The 17119-nt window shown below is 34.6% G+C and overlaps 1 protein-coding gene and 1 long non-coding RNA gene across 2 annotated transcripts; one reads left to right on the top strand and one right to left on the bottom strand.

The window, feature by feature from the left end:
• Nucleotides 1–4629: 4629 nt before the first annotated feature.
• Nucleotides 4630–5618, bottom strand: LOC127905916 (uncharacterized). The gene is made up of 2 exons (XR_008060466.1): nt 5471–5618; nt 4630–4969 (listed from the first exon to the last, which is right to left on the bottom strand). It is a non-coding gene; the product is annotated as an uncharacterized LOC127905916 (long non-coding RNA).
• On the top strand, nt 4768–7092 carry LOC7483631 (GDSL esterase/lipase At5g55050). The gene is made up of 5 exons (XM_002317307.4): nt 4768–5014; nt 5453–5583; nt 5817–6050; nt 6246–6498; nt 6618–7092. The coding sequence occupies exons 1-5, from the start codon at nt 4768–4770 to the stop codon at nt 6836–6838; spliced, it is 1086 nt and encodes a 361-aa protein (XP_002317343.2). The 3' UTR covers nt 6839–7092.
• Nucleotides 7093–17119: the final 10027 nt, after the last annotated feature.

The raw sequence follows: 17119 nt of genomic DNA, 5'->3' as shown, positions 1-17119 counted from the left end.
GATTCTCTCAAACCCTACTCGCAACATTATCATTTGCTTTATCCCACTCAAATTTAGCTTTGCAATAAACATTTATAAAAAAATTCAATAATTTCAATAAAGTATAGGAATTAACATAAAAAATAGTAAATACTTTAAGTTAACACTAAATTTAAATCTTGTAAACCATGCATCGACCTGTGACTTCCAATCAGGATGTTTGAAAACCTGACTCCATTGAAATAATAGAATTTTCATTGACAATTTAAATGTCGATGTTATTATTCGGGCAGCTTCAATGTTTGTGAACCTGAAAATTGATAATTTTAATGAAATATTATTTGTTCATAAATTGTTAAATATAAACCAACTCAAAGCAAAACAAACTTGCATTGAAAGGTCGTCTTTCCAATGCACCTCATACTTGCAGTTGAATGGATCCTACTATGAAGGGATACCTCTTTTACATTGCGGAACTGCACTCGAAGAGGCAGTGTCGTGAGTTGATGTATGTGTTTCAAGTCTCTTCTTGGTCGGCACCTAATGACACGTTATTGTCATCATCGCTGCTAGAATAACTAGCTGTAATCATGTGCTCATGACGTGCACTTGATTTTCTCCTATATATCTACACAAATTTGATAAATATTTGGATAAACAATTTTAATTTTTTTAAAAAAAAACAATTCGGCAGCACATTCCCTATACTAGAAACTACCTAAAATTTTTAATCCTGCAAATAGACAACATATATGCTACAAACAAATTGATTTTATTTAATTTCTACCAATAATTTTGAATAATTCAATTTTATAGAAAATTCTCATTTTCTACATGATAATATTTTTAATCCTAAATTGACAAGAATTTTTTGTAATTAAATTTAATCCTATATATTCAATTTACATTAAACAACAAATTTGACAATAACAATTAAAATTCAACAAAACAATAAAACATTATTGCAATATAGACAAAAAAAGAAAAAACAATACAAAAACAAATTTAGGCCTTAGGAATGAAAAATTCTTACCTTAATGGCATGCTTAATTTTAGAGTTGAACTATGTGTTACATAAAAAAAACAAAAAAAAATACATTATTAATAAACCAAAAAAAAGAAGAAAAATAAGAAGAAAATATGTCAAAACATTCACCACAAATACCTGTCGATTGTGTTGAGAGAAATGAGGTTTAATTTGTAGCCTTAATATTTGAAAGACAAAATTGAAGAATTAGAGAATAAAACGAAGAGCAATGTTTTTAAGCCAACTGAAGAAAATGAAGGTCTGGTGCGCTCATGGAGTTTTTATACTAGGTTTTATGGATGAAATTACCAACGGACTATTAAATATTATTATTTTTAAATTGTTTATCGGTGATTCCCTTAGTAACGTCCTCTTAAAAATTTCATTTCGCACGAAAATTTTTAAAAACCCTTCTAGATTTTTTTCAGTTCGTTCATGATTTCATCGGTAAAATAATAAATAGTAAACAATTAGAGATGCATTAATTACCAACACGTTGGAATTCGTTGTCCATCGGTGATTCTGTCGGAAAACCTACCACTCAGTTAGTAAGTTTAATTGCCATCATCGATATGTAAAGGGAACAGTTCCCTTCACTTCTAGAATACATTGACGGACATAGACCATTGGTGTGATGTTTCATGAACAGTGCCTAGGGGAGGGAAACAATTCCCTTCGCCTCTAGAATACATCGATGAACACAAACCGTCGATATTTTCATTGGTGTGATGATCTATGAACAATGTCTAGGTGAGGGGAATAGTTTGCTTCACACGTTTCATGATTCAACTGAAAAGTGAGGATGCACATTGTTAAAGTGTTTCCATGCTTTACTGTCAGAAGGGTGCTCCATCACTCCATCCATTACATCATGTGATTGGTGTCATGTCATGTGCTCAGCAGTCTTTGATGACATGAATAACCTCTGCAGTCTATGTGTGATTGGAAAGTATCTAAGTTTTTTATGTGTGACAAAAATCCTTCCCCTGCTAGTTTTGGGTTTATAATGAGAATGCCAACATGTCCTGTACTCGATCAGCTTAGCATTTTCAAGGTAGTACAACATGCAGAAGTTTAGACACATGTCAATTTTTTGGTATCTTAGACCAAGGGGTTTCATCATCGACTTAGCAATATATAAGTTTTCTTTTAGTCTGTTCTCTTCAGGTAAAATATTTCTTGCCCATTCGATAATTTTGTCATAACCAACTTCACTCAACTTATAATCCGATTTGATAGTAAACACATGTGCAACGCCTGATAATTTACTGGGATTTGTGCAACCATCCCATAATGGTTCGTTAGAATCTTTCAAAAGATCAAAAAACCTGGCCGCATCTGCATTAGGTTCTTCATCTATGATTGAACATTGATCGACATTACTTTGATTCATTCTCATCGCATCCATAACCATAGTTCTATAAAGATTATTGTTGTCATCTATAACTCCATGCACGTTGCTAGCACTAGAAGTTGACCCAACCATTCTTTCTATCATGGTCTTATGAGGGACAAATGATTAAATGTTGTGTAATTAATAAAACCCTAAACCCCATTACACTAATCCATCATCCGCAATCATTGGGTGAATCTTGATAAATCTATGAATCGTTCATCACTTCTATCGAATCTATATCAAATAATGATGACAACAAGTATTAATTAACTACATTAACATAAATTTGAAAAAATATTGGTTTAACTCAAGATTATTAAACCTACTTTAATACTTCTTTTAATTCATTATCAATTATATACGTACATACAAAAATTTGTACACATTTACAAAAATTACAACTCAGCAATAAAATTAACAAATATATAAAACGGACCCGTTAAACAAGCCATTATTTATTTCATCACAACACACCTAAGTCAGTAATTTGATATAAGTTTCAACAATTTACAAACAAATATAATTTTATAAAATCTAAAACAAATCATAACATGTACAAAATCATAAATCCATACAACAAGTTTGTTTGAGAAAAAACAATAAAACAAGTAAACACTCAAACAAAATACATATACTACAGAAATATGCAATAAAAAAATTAACATTTTAAAATTGTGTTCAAATAAAAAAAAATGGTAGATTTGCTTACTTAAGATGAAAAATCCGCAATAAAATTTCAATCAGAACACAAATGTTGTCAAATAGAGTGTTGTTGTGACTGAAAAAGTTGTGGAAGGATGAGTTGTGTTGAGATGGGAGGATGTTGGGGGGGGGGGGGAAGCTGTTTTGTTGCAGAGGTTTTTTAAGAAAGGGAGGGGAGAGAGGAGGGTCAAGCGTCAGGCCATATATTAACTATTACCGATGAATTTCCGACAGAATTATTGTGACGGTGACTCTGTTGGCAATTCTGTCGGTATAAATAGCACGTCATTATACGGTTTGCCTGTTTGAATCTCATTGTAATTCCGTCGATAATAGCGTCTGTAAAAACTTACACGTAATCAAACTATTTGGATTTTTTTATTCCTTCATTCCGACTGAGATTTCCTTGGTATATACCGACAACATATTTCTGTTGATATATACCGATGAAATTAGCGATGAAAAAAATTCGGTTGGTAAAAATTACTACAATATACTAATGGAATTAATCCGTCGGTGTTTCTGTTGAAATTTGTCGATTTTCTAGTAGTGAGCATAACAACACCTAATCAAGACAATTGAAACCAAATCACCATATAGTTGTTTAAAATAAACTCCCGAGTATATCCAAAACTAACTCTTAAATTCAAGCTACGAAGTCGTATATGTTCTTCTCACATCTTATTTTACAAAATTATTAGCCATATAATTGGCCTCACACAAACAAACAGAGAGAGATAAAAGAGAAACGAGACCTGAAAACTATTTTTCAGCAGTCTCTAGACATTGAATGCTGAGACTTGATCAACGAATAGACTTCTGGCTAGCTTCCCTCCCATGTAGGTACTAGATAGGTCCCATCCATTTAACAGTAATAGCCGACATGGTTTCGAAATTTGATTTCATACACACATCTGATAGTTACATGACGCGCATGCATCCATGGACAATCAAAATTGAAGCAGAGCAAAACACCGACCGATACTGTACTGCACATTTAGCTGCTGATACCTCTACAAAGTATAGAGGGGATTGAATTAAAATTGTTGTAAGCGTTACTATTATTCAAGAGATTGAAGACTGGTTTGATCGTCAGATAGACTGATGGGATTCTAATTCATTTCTGATCCAGCCTTGTGAACGCAGTTACAGACAAAATCCCAAGCGAGTCTAGAAGTCCAGCGCCATTCACACAACAAAGCCATCAGCAAGAACAGTGTGTATGCGTGATGCATGGTAAACTGAAGTAAATTAGGCATCAAAGACCAACACATGGTAAACTGAAGTAAATTAGGCATCAAAGACCAACACAAAGGGGAAGTTTTTACAAAATAAAACATGAACTCACGCACATAACTCATTTCCTTTAAGTGAACTATTGGTAGATTTGAAATAAAACAGCGTAGTGGTCTTTTATGATAACAACATTTATAATTGAAAATTGGTGGAGTTGCCTTTGCGAACTCTCAAGTTCCCACGCAGCATCCCTTTTAATATCTTATTTTCACACTAAGAAGAAAAGAAAAAAACAAAGATAGACCCGCAATCCTTTCATCTCATCGTAATAATATCTAGCTACAGCAATAACAAGAGATCGTTCCAAGACATTTATGTATCTATATATACACTCTTGGGAAGTGTGCTTTTGTTCATAGCTAGGAAAATGGGCAACAAGTCATTTCTTCCGAGTTTCTTGGTTGGTTTTGCCCTTGTCCTGAGCCTCAAATTCGCCAACGCTCAAATGGTGCCAGCCATTTTTGTTTTTGGTGACTCCCTGGTAGATGTGGGCAACAACAATTACCTCCCAGTGTCGGTTGCCAAAGCAGATTTCCCTCACAACGGCATCGATTTTCCTACAAAGAAAGCTACAGGAAGGTTTAGTAATGGGAAGAACGCAGCGGATTTCCTCGGTGAGTTCCATGCATGCATGTATATTATAAATAATTAAAAAGATGTTCTAATTAACAAATCTTTACTCTATAATGCTATATATATACCAGATTCTAAATACACACAGTATACCGAAGTAGAATCCCAATTAATCTAGCTAACATCATTCTTTCCAATATGTTTAAGCTCAAATCCATCTCATGCATCTCTCCTGAATCAGTGCCTGTCTTAATTAGCTTTAGACAAAGTGAAACGCTGCGCGCGCATGTACATATATATACACACAACTTCTTTTTATTGCATGTTATAGTTCGCACAGCAAGCCGTATGTACTGTACGTACTAATTCTTTGCAAGTAACCAAAGCAACCCGTAGATCGAGTTGCTCTCTTGATTAAACAGTAGTTCCCTGCTTTCTGGGTTCGTTGTCTTATTTAATAATATATATAAATTGTGCAGCTCAGAAAGTGGGCTTACCTACTTCACCGCCATACCTCTCCGTCTCGCCACAGAATACCTCCTCCTTTATGACCGGTGTCAGCTTCGCTTCTGGTGGTGCGGGAATCTTTAATGGCACAGATCGAACTTTGGTAAACTAAAACATAATCCATGATCTTCTGTTTGGAATAATTAATTCCCTTTACAAGCTCTTTACTTTTTCAAATTATGGAAGTCTTTGACAGTTTGTAAAATGGACTATCGAGCCCATTGAAAAACATTCCTGAGATTTTTCTTCTGCGTGCAAGCCAAAATATACATGGTGGTTGCTTTCAGCTTTATGTTTTTATTAATATTCTTTCTTCTTTCCAATTTACTCAATTAGGGCCAAGCTATACCACTCACTAAACAAGTTGGCAACTATGAATCAGTATACGGCAAACTGATCCAACGGCTGGGATTGTCTGGCGCACAGAATCGCCTGTCTAAATCACTCTTTGTCATTGTCATTGGTAGCAATGATATTTTCGATTACTCCGGTTCGTCTGATCTCCAAAAGAAAAGCACCCCACAACAATACGTGGATTCGATGGTTCTTACAATCAAAGGCCTGCTTAAGGTATTTGTCCTGATTCCGCTGTTTACTGGTCTGATTTACAGATCTCTGTATTCTAATGCTAAGCTGGATAAAGTTCTTCGTGTCAAGATTTGGTCCATTAAACACAATCCCTTTTGCTTAATTACTCTATCCTTCTTGGGAGTAGCTTGTTTCCGCAGCTTTAATTACTAATTGACTCCATCACTTGCTGAGCAGAGATTGCACACTTCTGGTGCACGTAAATTTGTATTTGCTGGCATTGGGCCACTTGGCTGCATTCCATCACAAAGGATTAAGAACCAAACAGATCATGGATGCAACGAGGGCAGTAATCTCATGGCTGTTGCGTACAATAAAGGGCTAAACTCGATATTGCAGGAATTGAAATCAAATCTCAATGCCATATCCTATTCCTATTTCGACACCTACGCCTTGATGCACAATATCATTCAAAACCCAGCAACCTATGGTACGTAACAAGCATGCATGCTTCATGAGCTGGTTAGCATGGCATTAACAATTATAGTCTCAATCATCTTAACTATGCAAGCAAATTAGCTAATTAATTACTGCTCATCATGGTGTCAGGGTTTACCGAGGTTGAAGCTGCTTGTTGTGGGCGTGGGAAATTGAACGCCCAGATTCCATGTCTGCCCATTTCAAAATATTGCTCCAATAGGAGAGATCATGTTTTCTGGGATTTGTATCATCCTACAGAGACTACTGCCAGCATTCTTGTTGATGCTATTTTCAATGGACCACTACAATATACATTCCCCATGAATGTGAGGCAGCTTGTGACAGTTTAAGTATAGCAACAATACACGCCTGAAATATGTGTTTGGAGGAGAACTTTACCTTTGTCGAGGGCTGTACCAAAAGAAACAGAAAATGTGTAATTGTATTAGCAGCTGTACGTAGCTATCAGTTTGAGAAATAGAGCACTGATGATGGGAATTGAAAGTCGAATGATATGAAGAGTGATTATCATTCAACAAGAGAAAAGGATTTCATGAAATCTGAGAGAGAAGAATAAAGCAGTTAAGAAGATTACACTTACAAATTAATTATGTTTTACTCGTGCCAGCCCAGATAACTATCAACTGAATTCAAACAACTATAAAAACTATCTGTCTATTGTCACAACATGTGTCGACAATCTTTTATTCCTATCATTATACAAAAGCAAAGCCTAACCAACGCCTTCAATTCTTTTCTCAATCATCATCTTCGGCGGCCAAAATGTTACCCTTTGTCCTCGTGTTACTGAATTGATTCCCTTGACAAACACTTGTATCAGTACTCTCTAGTTGAGAAATCTATTCGTCAAGCTTAAAATCAGGTTATGTGCAAATCAAATGCATATTCCCAAGCGGCATATATGATCAGCTGGTGAGCTGTGAGACCGATGAATAAGAAGCTTTGTGGCCTCCAAATTTCTCCTTTTAACCATTTTCCTGTACAAGATCGCTATAGGGTATGGTAAAATCACCAATACTACTAGTAGGCAATGGAATTTGACCATGAACAGGTTTTAATTGAGAAATATGAAAAGTTGGATGCGCATGACAACTTGCAGGAAGATCAAAACCTGACAATAGCCTAGAGCTTCAAGTATAACTAGTCTCCTAACTGAAAATCTCATGTTTGTTCGTTTTTTTTCTCAGCTAGGTGTTTTATTCAATGTGGAGTTTGCTAAAGATGATTTAAGGAGCCTTACAACATCTGATTTCTCTTGTAATAAGTGAGTGATCTCCTATAAACTATGGCAGATGCAAAGGATGAGAATGATATGATGCCTTAAAAGGAGTTGCTGCTATCCAACATCTAGGATTCTCAGGCTGAAAAAAGAGTATTTTTCAGAAGATTAAGAGCTCTAAAAATGCAATGGTTCCTGAGAACCCAAAATTGGTAAGGTATCACAGTTAGTTGTCAGGTCATTTGGTTGGCACTTGTGGATTTAAACACCATACAGCCTAATTTGAGCATTTCCTTGTAAAAATGGCTAGGGTCAATTATGTAGAAAATAAATAAGAGAATTTAATTAATATGTGTGTGTGTGTAAGTTATATTATTATTTGCAAATATTCGCTTTAAATAATTGTTGGATCGCAAGGGTTATAACCTTGTCTGTTTGAAGTCAAATTCAATTAAGTTTTCATATAAACTTTTTGTGTGAGAATACATGGCAGAGTAAATACATAAATGCAAGATAAAATTAAAATACAAATTCAAGAAAGTGAGCTAAGATAAAAATTATGACATGTGATTTTTATTTTTATTTTGAGAAAAATGTTTTATGACAAGTAAATGTATTCAAAGAAATTACAAAATTACAATACCAAAAATCTTATATTTACCGACAGAATTTTCAATCGGTATTTATACTATCATTCCATCGGCAATGAATTTACTGATGGGATCGTGGATGGAATGCTTTGTTGGTAATTTTTTGTTTGTCGGTAAGTTCGTCAGTAATAAAAAAAAATATTTATTACTAATAGATTTACTGATGAAAAAAGTACGCCAAAAACAAATTATTTGCTTCATTCTGTTGATATTTCTCTCGGGAAGCTTGTCATATAACTGACAAAAATATCATATGCAATTCCGTCAGTGATTATTTAAAAATATTTTTTTAAAAAAATATATTTAACAGAACTAAAAAATAATTAAATTAATTTAAATCAACACTCCATAATACTCAGGAACTATGTGGCTTGGAAAAAAAGAGAAGAAAATCAACTCAAAAAAATTTGCAACAAATAAATAACATAAATAAATAAACAACAACAAATAAATAAATCAACTAAAAACAATTTTCACCTAACCTATAAAACATATTTCAGAACTCATAATCTGGCAACAAATAAAATAATTTAATTGAAATTGAACAACAAAATTAAAAAACAAATCCAACAAAATTGATCTCATATGAAAAACAAATCCTACAACAACATTCATACAATTATTAAGAACAGAAAAATTTAATATATATATATAATCCAAAAAAACACAAAAAAAAAATTCACTGTAATTTACCGACAAAAATATTATGTTAATGTTTCTGTTGGTATTTGTTAATTTTATGGTAGTTTTATAGTAGAATGACCTGAGATCCTAAATTAGACGTTTTGTCATCCTAGAATGAGATTCATTTAACGTTCAACATAAAATTTACATGAAAAAAATAAAGAAATTAAAGTTTACATGGCATAGTAGATTCACAAATTATAAATGAGTTAAGATAACAAATGAATCTTTGTTATCATATTCATGACAATGACAAGCATGGTGCAATCAATGCACGAGGTTAGAGGGGTTTGGAGATAAGTGAAAGGGTAGTAATGCCAACATGAGTTGAATGGTGTTTAAGGCAATGTAATAAAGTGAGGACGAGTGGCTCTTAATAAGGCAAGCTAGACCATTAGTAGCAAGCAAGCTCTAGCTCAAGCAATCCAACTTTGGTTAGTATCAAATGCATATGTTTAGGCAAGAAACATTAGCTCTATTTTTATAACTAATGCTAATGGAAAAATAATAAAGGTAACAACTAGCATAAAATGATGAATAATTGACGGAACTTTGAGTTGTAGTTTTATTTATGAAATAAAGTCTAATAAATTATGTCTCCCTATAAGGTTTATAAGTCTTTAAATGGGTTTGAAACCAATCTTAAAAAGGAAACAAAATCATAACCCTTAAACAAAAAGAAAAATTAACATAAAATCCAAAAATAACATAAAATCCAAAAATTTAAAGAAAAATCACAAAATTAGCTCAAACAACATCTTTGGAGCCTAATTTGGTGGGGGGTTTTTTCGAAGCTGGACTAGTTACAATAAGCCAAGCCTCTTATTAAAATGAGCCTCAAGAATATCCTAGAGAAATTTAAGTTCAATCTAACTGTCGGATCACAATTATGTATTGTGGTAACATATCCATTATAAAATTTGCAAAGAATCTGGTCTTTCATGACAGGAGTAGGCACAAGGACGTACGCTTTTATTTTTTACGTGATATTTGCAAGGATAAGGTGATTGACATGGTTTAGTGTTGAAGTGGATATCAAATTGCATATATAATGTCCAAGACATTTAAACTATCAGTATTTAAGAAGCTAAGGAGTTCACTTGCATTAATTACCATGAAAGAATTTCATAATTAACTTTGTAAATTGGTGTTTGAAGACTAGTAGATTAAAGGAAAGTGTTGTGAATAAAAGAAGATGTTGCAATCTTCTATAAAGGATCATCAAATTGGCTATTCTAGGAGGGAATATGTTATTGAACTATTCTCTATGAAATCAACCAACTATGTTATTTTTGTTGGAATTATTTTGCAATTTACCTAATTATTAAGAAGTTGTTTCTATTATTTACTTTTCTTTACCAAAAATTATAATTAGTAAAGTAGGTTGTTAGTCATGGGATTGGGATCCTTTTTTTGTAATTTTTTCTTTCCATCCAAGTTATGTATAAGTGGAGAAAATTATGGGGAGTGAAACACAGGATATAAAATGTGAGGTGAGAGAAACACGAGACGAGAGAAAAAAAAAATATAAGTGAATACAACTATGATTTGAGTAAAACATGAGAGAAGAGTGAAAGAAAACCTATCTAAAATTGCAAAATCATTCACTAATGGCATCTGATAACTTTGTATAACTTATAATCCCACGCTTCGATGGTTATTATGATCATTGAAATGTGTTGATGAAAAACTTTCTAAGATCCAAAAGGTATTGGCATCTATACTTCAAGAAGAAACATCAATAGATGCAGTACATAAAATGATTCAGAATGAATAGAAATCAAAGGACCTCAAGGCAAAAAAACTACTTGTTTCAAGCTATAGGTCGCTCTATATTAAAGGAATTAACTATCTATTTAAAGACAAATTTGACAATTACCTTCTATATTTGTAAATATCTTTTTTTTTCCTTTATTAGGATACTAGATTTAGGCTAGTTGTTAGAAAAGTATATATATGGTAGATTAGCTATTTTATAGAAGCTAAACTTGTAATCATATTCAAGATAAATAAATAATAATTCTCTAGAGAGGGAGCATAATTTTTCTTGCTCAAAGTTTTCTAAGTTTGTCATGAAAGGATTGGAAAGCTTACCCAAATGGCGACCATATATCAGTCCGAAAACTTGTATAATCCACCTCGAAACATACATCATATATAACTACACATCTATATGCATTTATATTCATGAGTCTTGAAATATGCCCAAAACAGGCATTTAAAATATAGGTTCCCCTACCAAGGTCTACAACAGAAGGCTTCGCAAAAAAATAAAGAATGAAGAAAGGGCCCACTTCGAGGCCCACTACTAGAAAGAGTTGGACAATGTCGAGAGTAACATGACCCGGATGACTAGCTTGCTCGAGCAACTCCTGCGAGCACAATCAGGGGAAGGGACATCCAGGCAACAACCAACTCTGCCACAACCATTGGCAACCCCAGTCATCATGAACCCACAAAATCTAGAGACAAATCTCGTTGACAGACCACAAGGAATGACGAGCATTTTATTGGCTCACCCGATTACGCCCGCTTAAATGTCAACCACCATAGACTTGACCATGAGAGAATCCAATGGGATTAAAGATTTTGGTCACCACGAACAGGATAAATGGGTTGTCTGGGAAGAAAGGTTAAGGGCAGTCGAGGGTTTCAACATCTATAACCTGGTCTAAGCAGCTACATATGCCTAGTACCAAATGTAGCAGTACCCAAGAAGTTTAAGGTATCAGACTTTATCAATTTCACATTGTTGGAATGCCCTAATACTCATCTAAGGTTATATTGCAACAAAATGGTGGAAATCGTACACAACGACAAGTTGCTTATACATTTCTTCCAAGATAGCTTGACGGGTTCCACGCTAAGCTGGTATATGACGTTAGACAATACTAGGATTAAGAAATGGAGCAACCTTGCAAATGCCTTTTTAAGGCAATATAAATTTAACATTGACATCATTCCGAAGCGAATGAGTTTGATAATAATGGAGAAAAGTAACAAAGAGACAGTAAGGGAATACGCTCACAGATAGAAGAACAAGGCATTACATGTGCAACCGTCTTTGTTGGAGAAAGAAATGGTGACTCTGTTCGCTAACACTTTCAAATCTCTATACTATGAGTACCTGATAGGAAGTTATGCTTAACATTTTTTTGATGTTATTGTTATCGCTGAAAGGATAGAGCAAGGAGTAAAAGCTGACAAAATATCAAAACCCACCGATAAAAAAAGGTTTTTGTGGAGAAAGAAAGATGATGAAGTAAGCAATATAGAATGAGGGTATAAGGGTAAGAGAGATTTCCAAGCCTAAAGTTATCACAACTAAGGCTACTAAGCCCAACCCCCTAAAATACCTAACATCACCTTTGTCAAGTCTTTCTCAGCCAGCCAACCCACCTACCCCACAGAAAACCAAATTGAAAGTAACCAAAGAAGCCAAGAACAACTCTTGCCTTTACCAATGCCCTTGAAAGAAATATATATAAAACTACTAAGCATAGGTCATATAGCCCCCCTTCCTTTTCCACCACTTAAACCTCATTTCCCAATTTGGTACAAACCAAAACTAAATTTTAAATACCATGCTGGAAATCTAGGTTATAGCATTGATACTTGTTATGCATTTTAAAAAAAACTTTTGCAGTTATTCAAAGCAAGGTGGATAACTTTCAAGGATACACCTAACATCAATTCAAACTCGTTACCCAAACATGCTTCCAGTAGTGAGGGGGTGAACGCAGTGGAATGTGGAGAAAAGAAAAGGTAGGTTCCAAAAGCAACCATGAATAGGCTATATGACATGTTGATGCAAGTCGATTACTTATCAACAAGAAGTATAGCAAGAAAGGGAAATCATTTTTGTAGGTTCCACGAGGTTACGAGACATATTATTAAAGAATGTGGAAAGTTTCACCAGAAGGTAGCACAAATGATGACTCTTGGTCTCCTATGAATTGGAGAAAGGGAAGGAGATAAGGCTGTTAGCATGATAGGTTTTCAAGAAGGGAAAGAGAAAGCGAGTAGAACCCAACCCACTAGAAACGGACCCCTAAAGCTCATCCTGACAAGACCTGTTTTTACCTATAATAAAAACTATAGTGCGCTGCTACATCATTATGGAAGCTCTTCTCCATTTTTGCAAACCGAGATTGATGGATTAACTTAGAATGACGGGTGTTTACACCTGAAGAATTGGAGAAACAACAAAAGGCTAAAAGCAAGGAATTTGTAGAAGATATTAAGGATATGGAGGTAAAAAAACTGATAAGTGAGGAGGAGACAAATGAATTTCTAAAGCTAATGAAGCACAACATGTACAGCATGGTAGAACAGCTAAAGAAAACCTCTGCCTTTATATCCCTAATATCTCTTATCTTGAGTTCTGAGTCCCCACCACAACGCCCTGTAAAAAGTTTTGAATGAGGCATATGTCCCTCAAGACATGACCTAACAGACCATGGAGCATTTGGTTGGAAGAATCTAAGTGACCAACTATCTATACTTCACCGAAGATGAGCTCGATGTCAGAGGTCACAACAAAACCTGTGTACATTATAGTAAGATGCCAAGATTGCACCGTTGGTAAGGTATTGGTGAATAATGGCTCAGCTTTGAACGTACTCCTAAAATATATGCTGGATGAAATGTCGGTTGATCCAACCCACATGTTGCCAAGCACTATGACAGCCAGAGCATATGACGGGTCTCCGAGATAGGTGGTAGGGACCATTAAAATAGATTTGTTCATCGGCCCGCAAGCATTCTTGGTAACTATGCAAGTGATGGACATTCACTCATCATACAACATGTTACTAGGAAAGCCTTGAATACATGTTGTTGGCGTTGTAACTTCCTCTCTGCACCAATGTATGAAGTACATTGTTAAGAAAGTTAAGGCTGAAGAAACACTAGCAATGATACAGAATGTGGTAGTACCTTATATAGAAGCTGAAGGGAGTAAGGACATGAATCTTCATGCCTTTGAAATTGTTAACACGGACTGGGTTCCAGAAAATTCAATGCTAAGAAAGCCAATCATTTCTAAAACCGCAAAGATGGCAGCTAGGTATTTCTTGAAACATAAGCTTCATTTCTAGTACAACCCTATCACTGGAAATCCAGAAAGGATAAGCCCGATAAGATGAAAAGCCATAAACCAAAGAGTTAGGCTTAGCTTTAAGCCTAATAACAAATATTACAAAAAAGCTGTTTATATCAAGCAAGAGAAAAGACTAGCTAGGCTGGAAAGAAGAGAGCCAAAATAAGAAAAGATTACCATTCACCCAATCCATATAACATTCCTTAAAGCTGCCTATGTGGCTCACTCGGGAGATGCAATGGGTCCTTACCCAAGGCCTCACTACTATGGACATCAACACATTGAAGCGAGATGACGGTGAAGTCAAAGGTCGTAATAAAATACAAGAGAGGAAAAATTGCTGCCCAACTAACTATCAACATCGTAGACAAGATGCCTGCAGTGGCCATTTTACAAAAGTTGGCAAATGGCGAAAGATTCCAGAATTGGGCGACTCAGGAAGCTCCAATAGTCTTTAAAAAGTAAATGACAATGTTTTGTGTTTTGTTGTGTTTCTTTTTTTAGTTCCGTGTTTTTTACCAAGTTGGCAATCTAAGCTCAAGATGCCAACATATCGGTTTCGTTGTGTTTGAATCTTTTTCTTTTATCAATGAGATCATACTTTTTTTTACATTTTCTTATTTACCTGCTTTTTTTTCTTTTGTTATTTTACAAACAAACATGCACTTACACCTTCTGCTTTTCAGGAAATCTGAAAGTGAATCATCCATATAATCACTAGCACATAACACTACACTTACACCTTCTGCTTTTCAGGGAATCTGAAAGTGGATTATCCACGAAATCACTAGCACATAACATTGAGAATAAACGACTAAATTTTGATAAGTATACAATTGCAACAGAAGAAAATAAATGGGAAAAGAATGTTGTGGAAGAATTCACTAGGTTAGTGGAACAATCAGAACAAATCTGAGATCCGGCAAGAGAAGAGCTGGAAACAATCGATGTTGGTACAAAAAAAGATAAAAAAGAGTTAAAGATAGGGGCTTTGATCACTTCTAGTGAAAGAGAGGATTTGATCGCATTGCTACGAGAGTATGTTAACGTGTTTGCTTGGTTCTATGCAGATAAGATACTGATATTGTAGTGCATAAGATACCATTAAAAGAAAGGTATACGCCTGTGAAGCAAAAACCACGGAGGACCCGCCCAGACATGGTACTCAAGGTAAAAGATGAGATAACAAGGTAGTGGGATGTTGGGTTTCTAGAAGTAGTTAGATACCCGCAATGGGTGTCTAATATAGTAATAGTTCCCAAAAAAAGACTAAAAAATTAGAGTATATGTGGACTACTGGGATTTAAACAAAGCAAGCCCGAAGGATGATTTCTCGTTACCTCATATTGATATCCTAGTCGACAATGCTACACAAAACTCGACATACTCCTTTATGAATGGTTTCTCTGGGTATAACTAAATTAAGATGGTCGAAGAAGATAAATGGAAAACAACCTTTGTTACACCATAGGGAACCTTTTGCTATAAAGTAATGTCATTCGGATTGAAGAATGTTGGGGCCACTTATCAAAGGGCGATAGAGACTTATTCCGTAATATGATTGCATAAAGAGATTGAAATATATATGGATGACATAATTGTCAAATCTAGAGAGAAAGAAGACCATTGTTAGAATCTGAAAAGTTGTTTGAAAGGTTAAGAAAGTATCAGCTAAAGTTAAACCCTGCAAAGTGCTCATTTGGGGTAAAATCTAGAAAGTTGCTTGGTTTTGTGTTAAGCAATCAAGGTATTGAAATAGACCTTGACAAAGTAAAGGCAATTCAGGATATGTCGACTCCTAAAACTGAAAAAGAAATCGGAGGATTCTTGGGTTGTTTAAATTACATTGCCCAATTTATCTTCCAAATAACATTGACTTATGAACCGATCTTCTGGCTCCTTTAAAAGAAGAATCCCAAAGTATGGAATGAAGAATGCCAAAAGGCCTTTGATAAAATCAAAAGATATCTACAAAATCTACCTTTATTGGTTCCCCCGGTACCTAGCAAACCATTGATTTTGTACCTAACAACAATTGAGAAAGCAATGGGATGTGTACTTGTGCAACATGATGAGTTTGGTATGAAGGAAAGGGTAGTATACTATCTGAGTAAAGAATTTACAGAATGCAAATCCAGGTATACCTTAGTAGAGAAGCTTTGTTACACACTTGTATAGGCTACTAAACGACTTTGGTAGTACATGTTGTATTACACCACATGGTTAATTTCAAAGTTAGATCCTCTCATATACATCTTTGAAAAACCTTACTTATTAAGTAGAATAGTAAGGTGGCAAGTACTGTTGGTTGAATATGACATAGTGTACACAACAAGGAAAGCCGTGAAGAGGAGTGTCATTGCCGACCATTTGGCAGACAATGTGATCAAAAACTATGAACCTCTGATCTTTGATTTCCCAGATTAAGATGTGTTGATTATAAAAGGGTGAAAGAGCTAGATTGGTGGACAATGTATTTCGACATAGTAGTAAATGTGTAAGTTAACAGGGCAGGAGCAATGATAATTTCTCTTGATAAAAAACAATATCCTGTCTCAATAAAACTACAGTTTGAATGTACCAACAATACTACAGAGTATGAAGCTTAAATCATCGGGTTAGAAGTTGCATTAGAATTGAAAATAAAGAAACTTGGTGTCTATAGACACTCTATGCTAATAATTTGCCAAGTAAAAAGAGAAGGACAAACAAAAGATGAGAAGCTAAAGTTATATCAAGAATATATGTTCAAGCTAATAGAAAGAATTTGGCGAGATAAATTCACTCATATATGGAGAGATAAAAATCGGTTCGCCAACACTCTGGCTACCCTAGTATCCACGGCCAAAATTGATAGTGAGAACAGAATACAACCTTTAGAAATTGACGTTAGGAAGTCTTTAGGAATTTTATCTTTTAATTAAATTTAAATTTATTGATTTCATCATCTGACATT

This window comes from Populus trichocarpa, chromosome 11 (assembly GCF_000002775.5).
Source record: "Populus trichocarpa isolate Nisqually-1 chromosome 11, P.trichocarpa_v4.1, whole genome shotgun sequence".
In the NCBI taxonomy this organism is placed as follows: Eukaryota; Viridiplantae; Streptophyta; class Magnoliopsida; order Malpighiales; family Salicaceae; genus Populus; species Populus trichocarpa.
The sequence above is the reverse complement of the archived record's forward strand: the minus strand, read 5'-3'. Positions and strand labels throughout refer to the sequence as shown.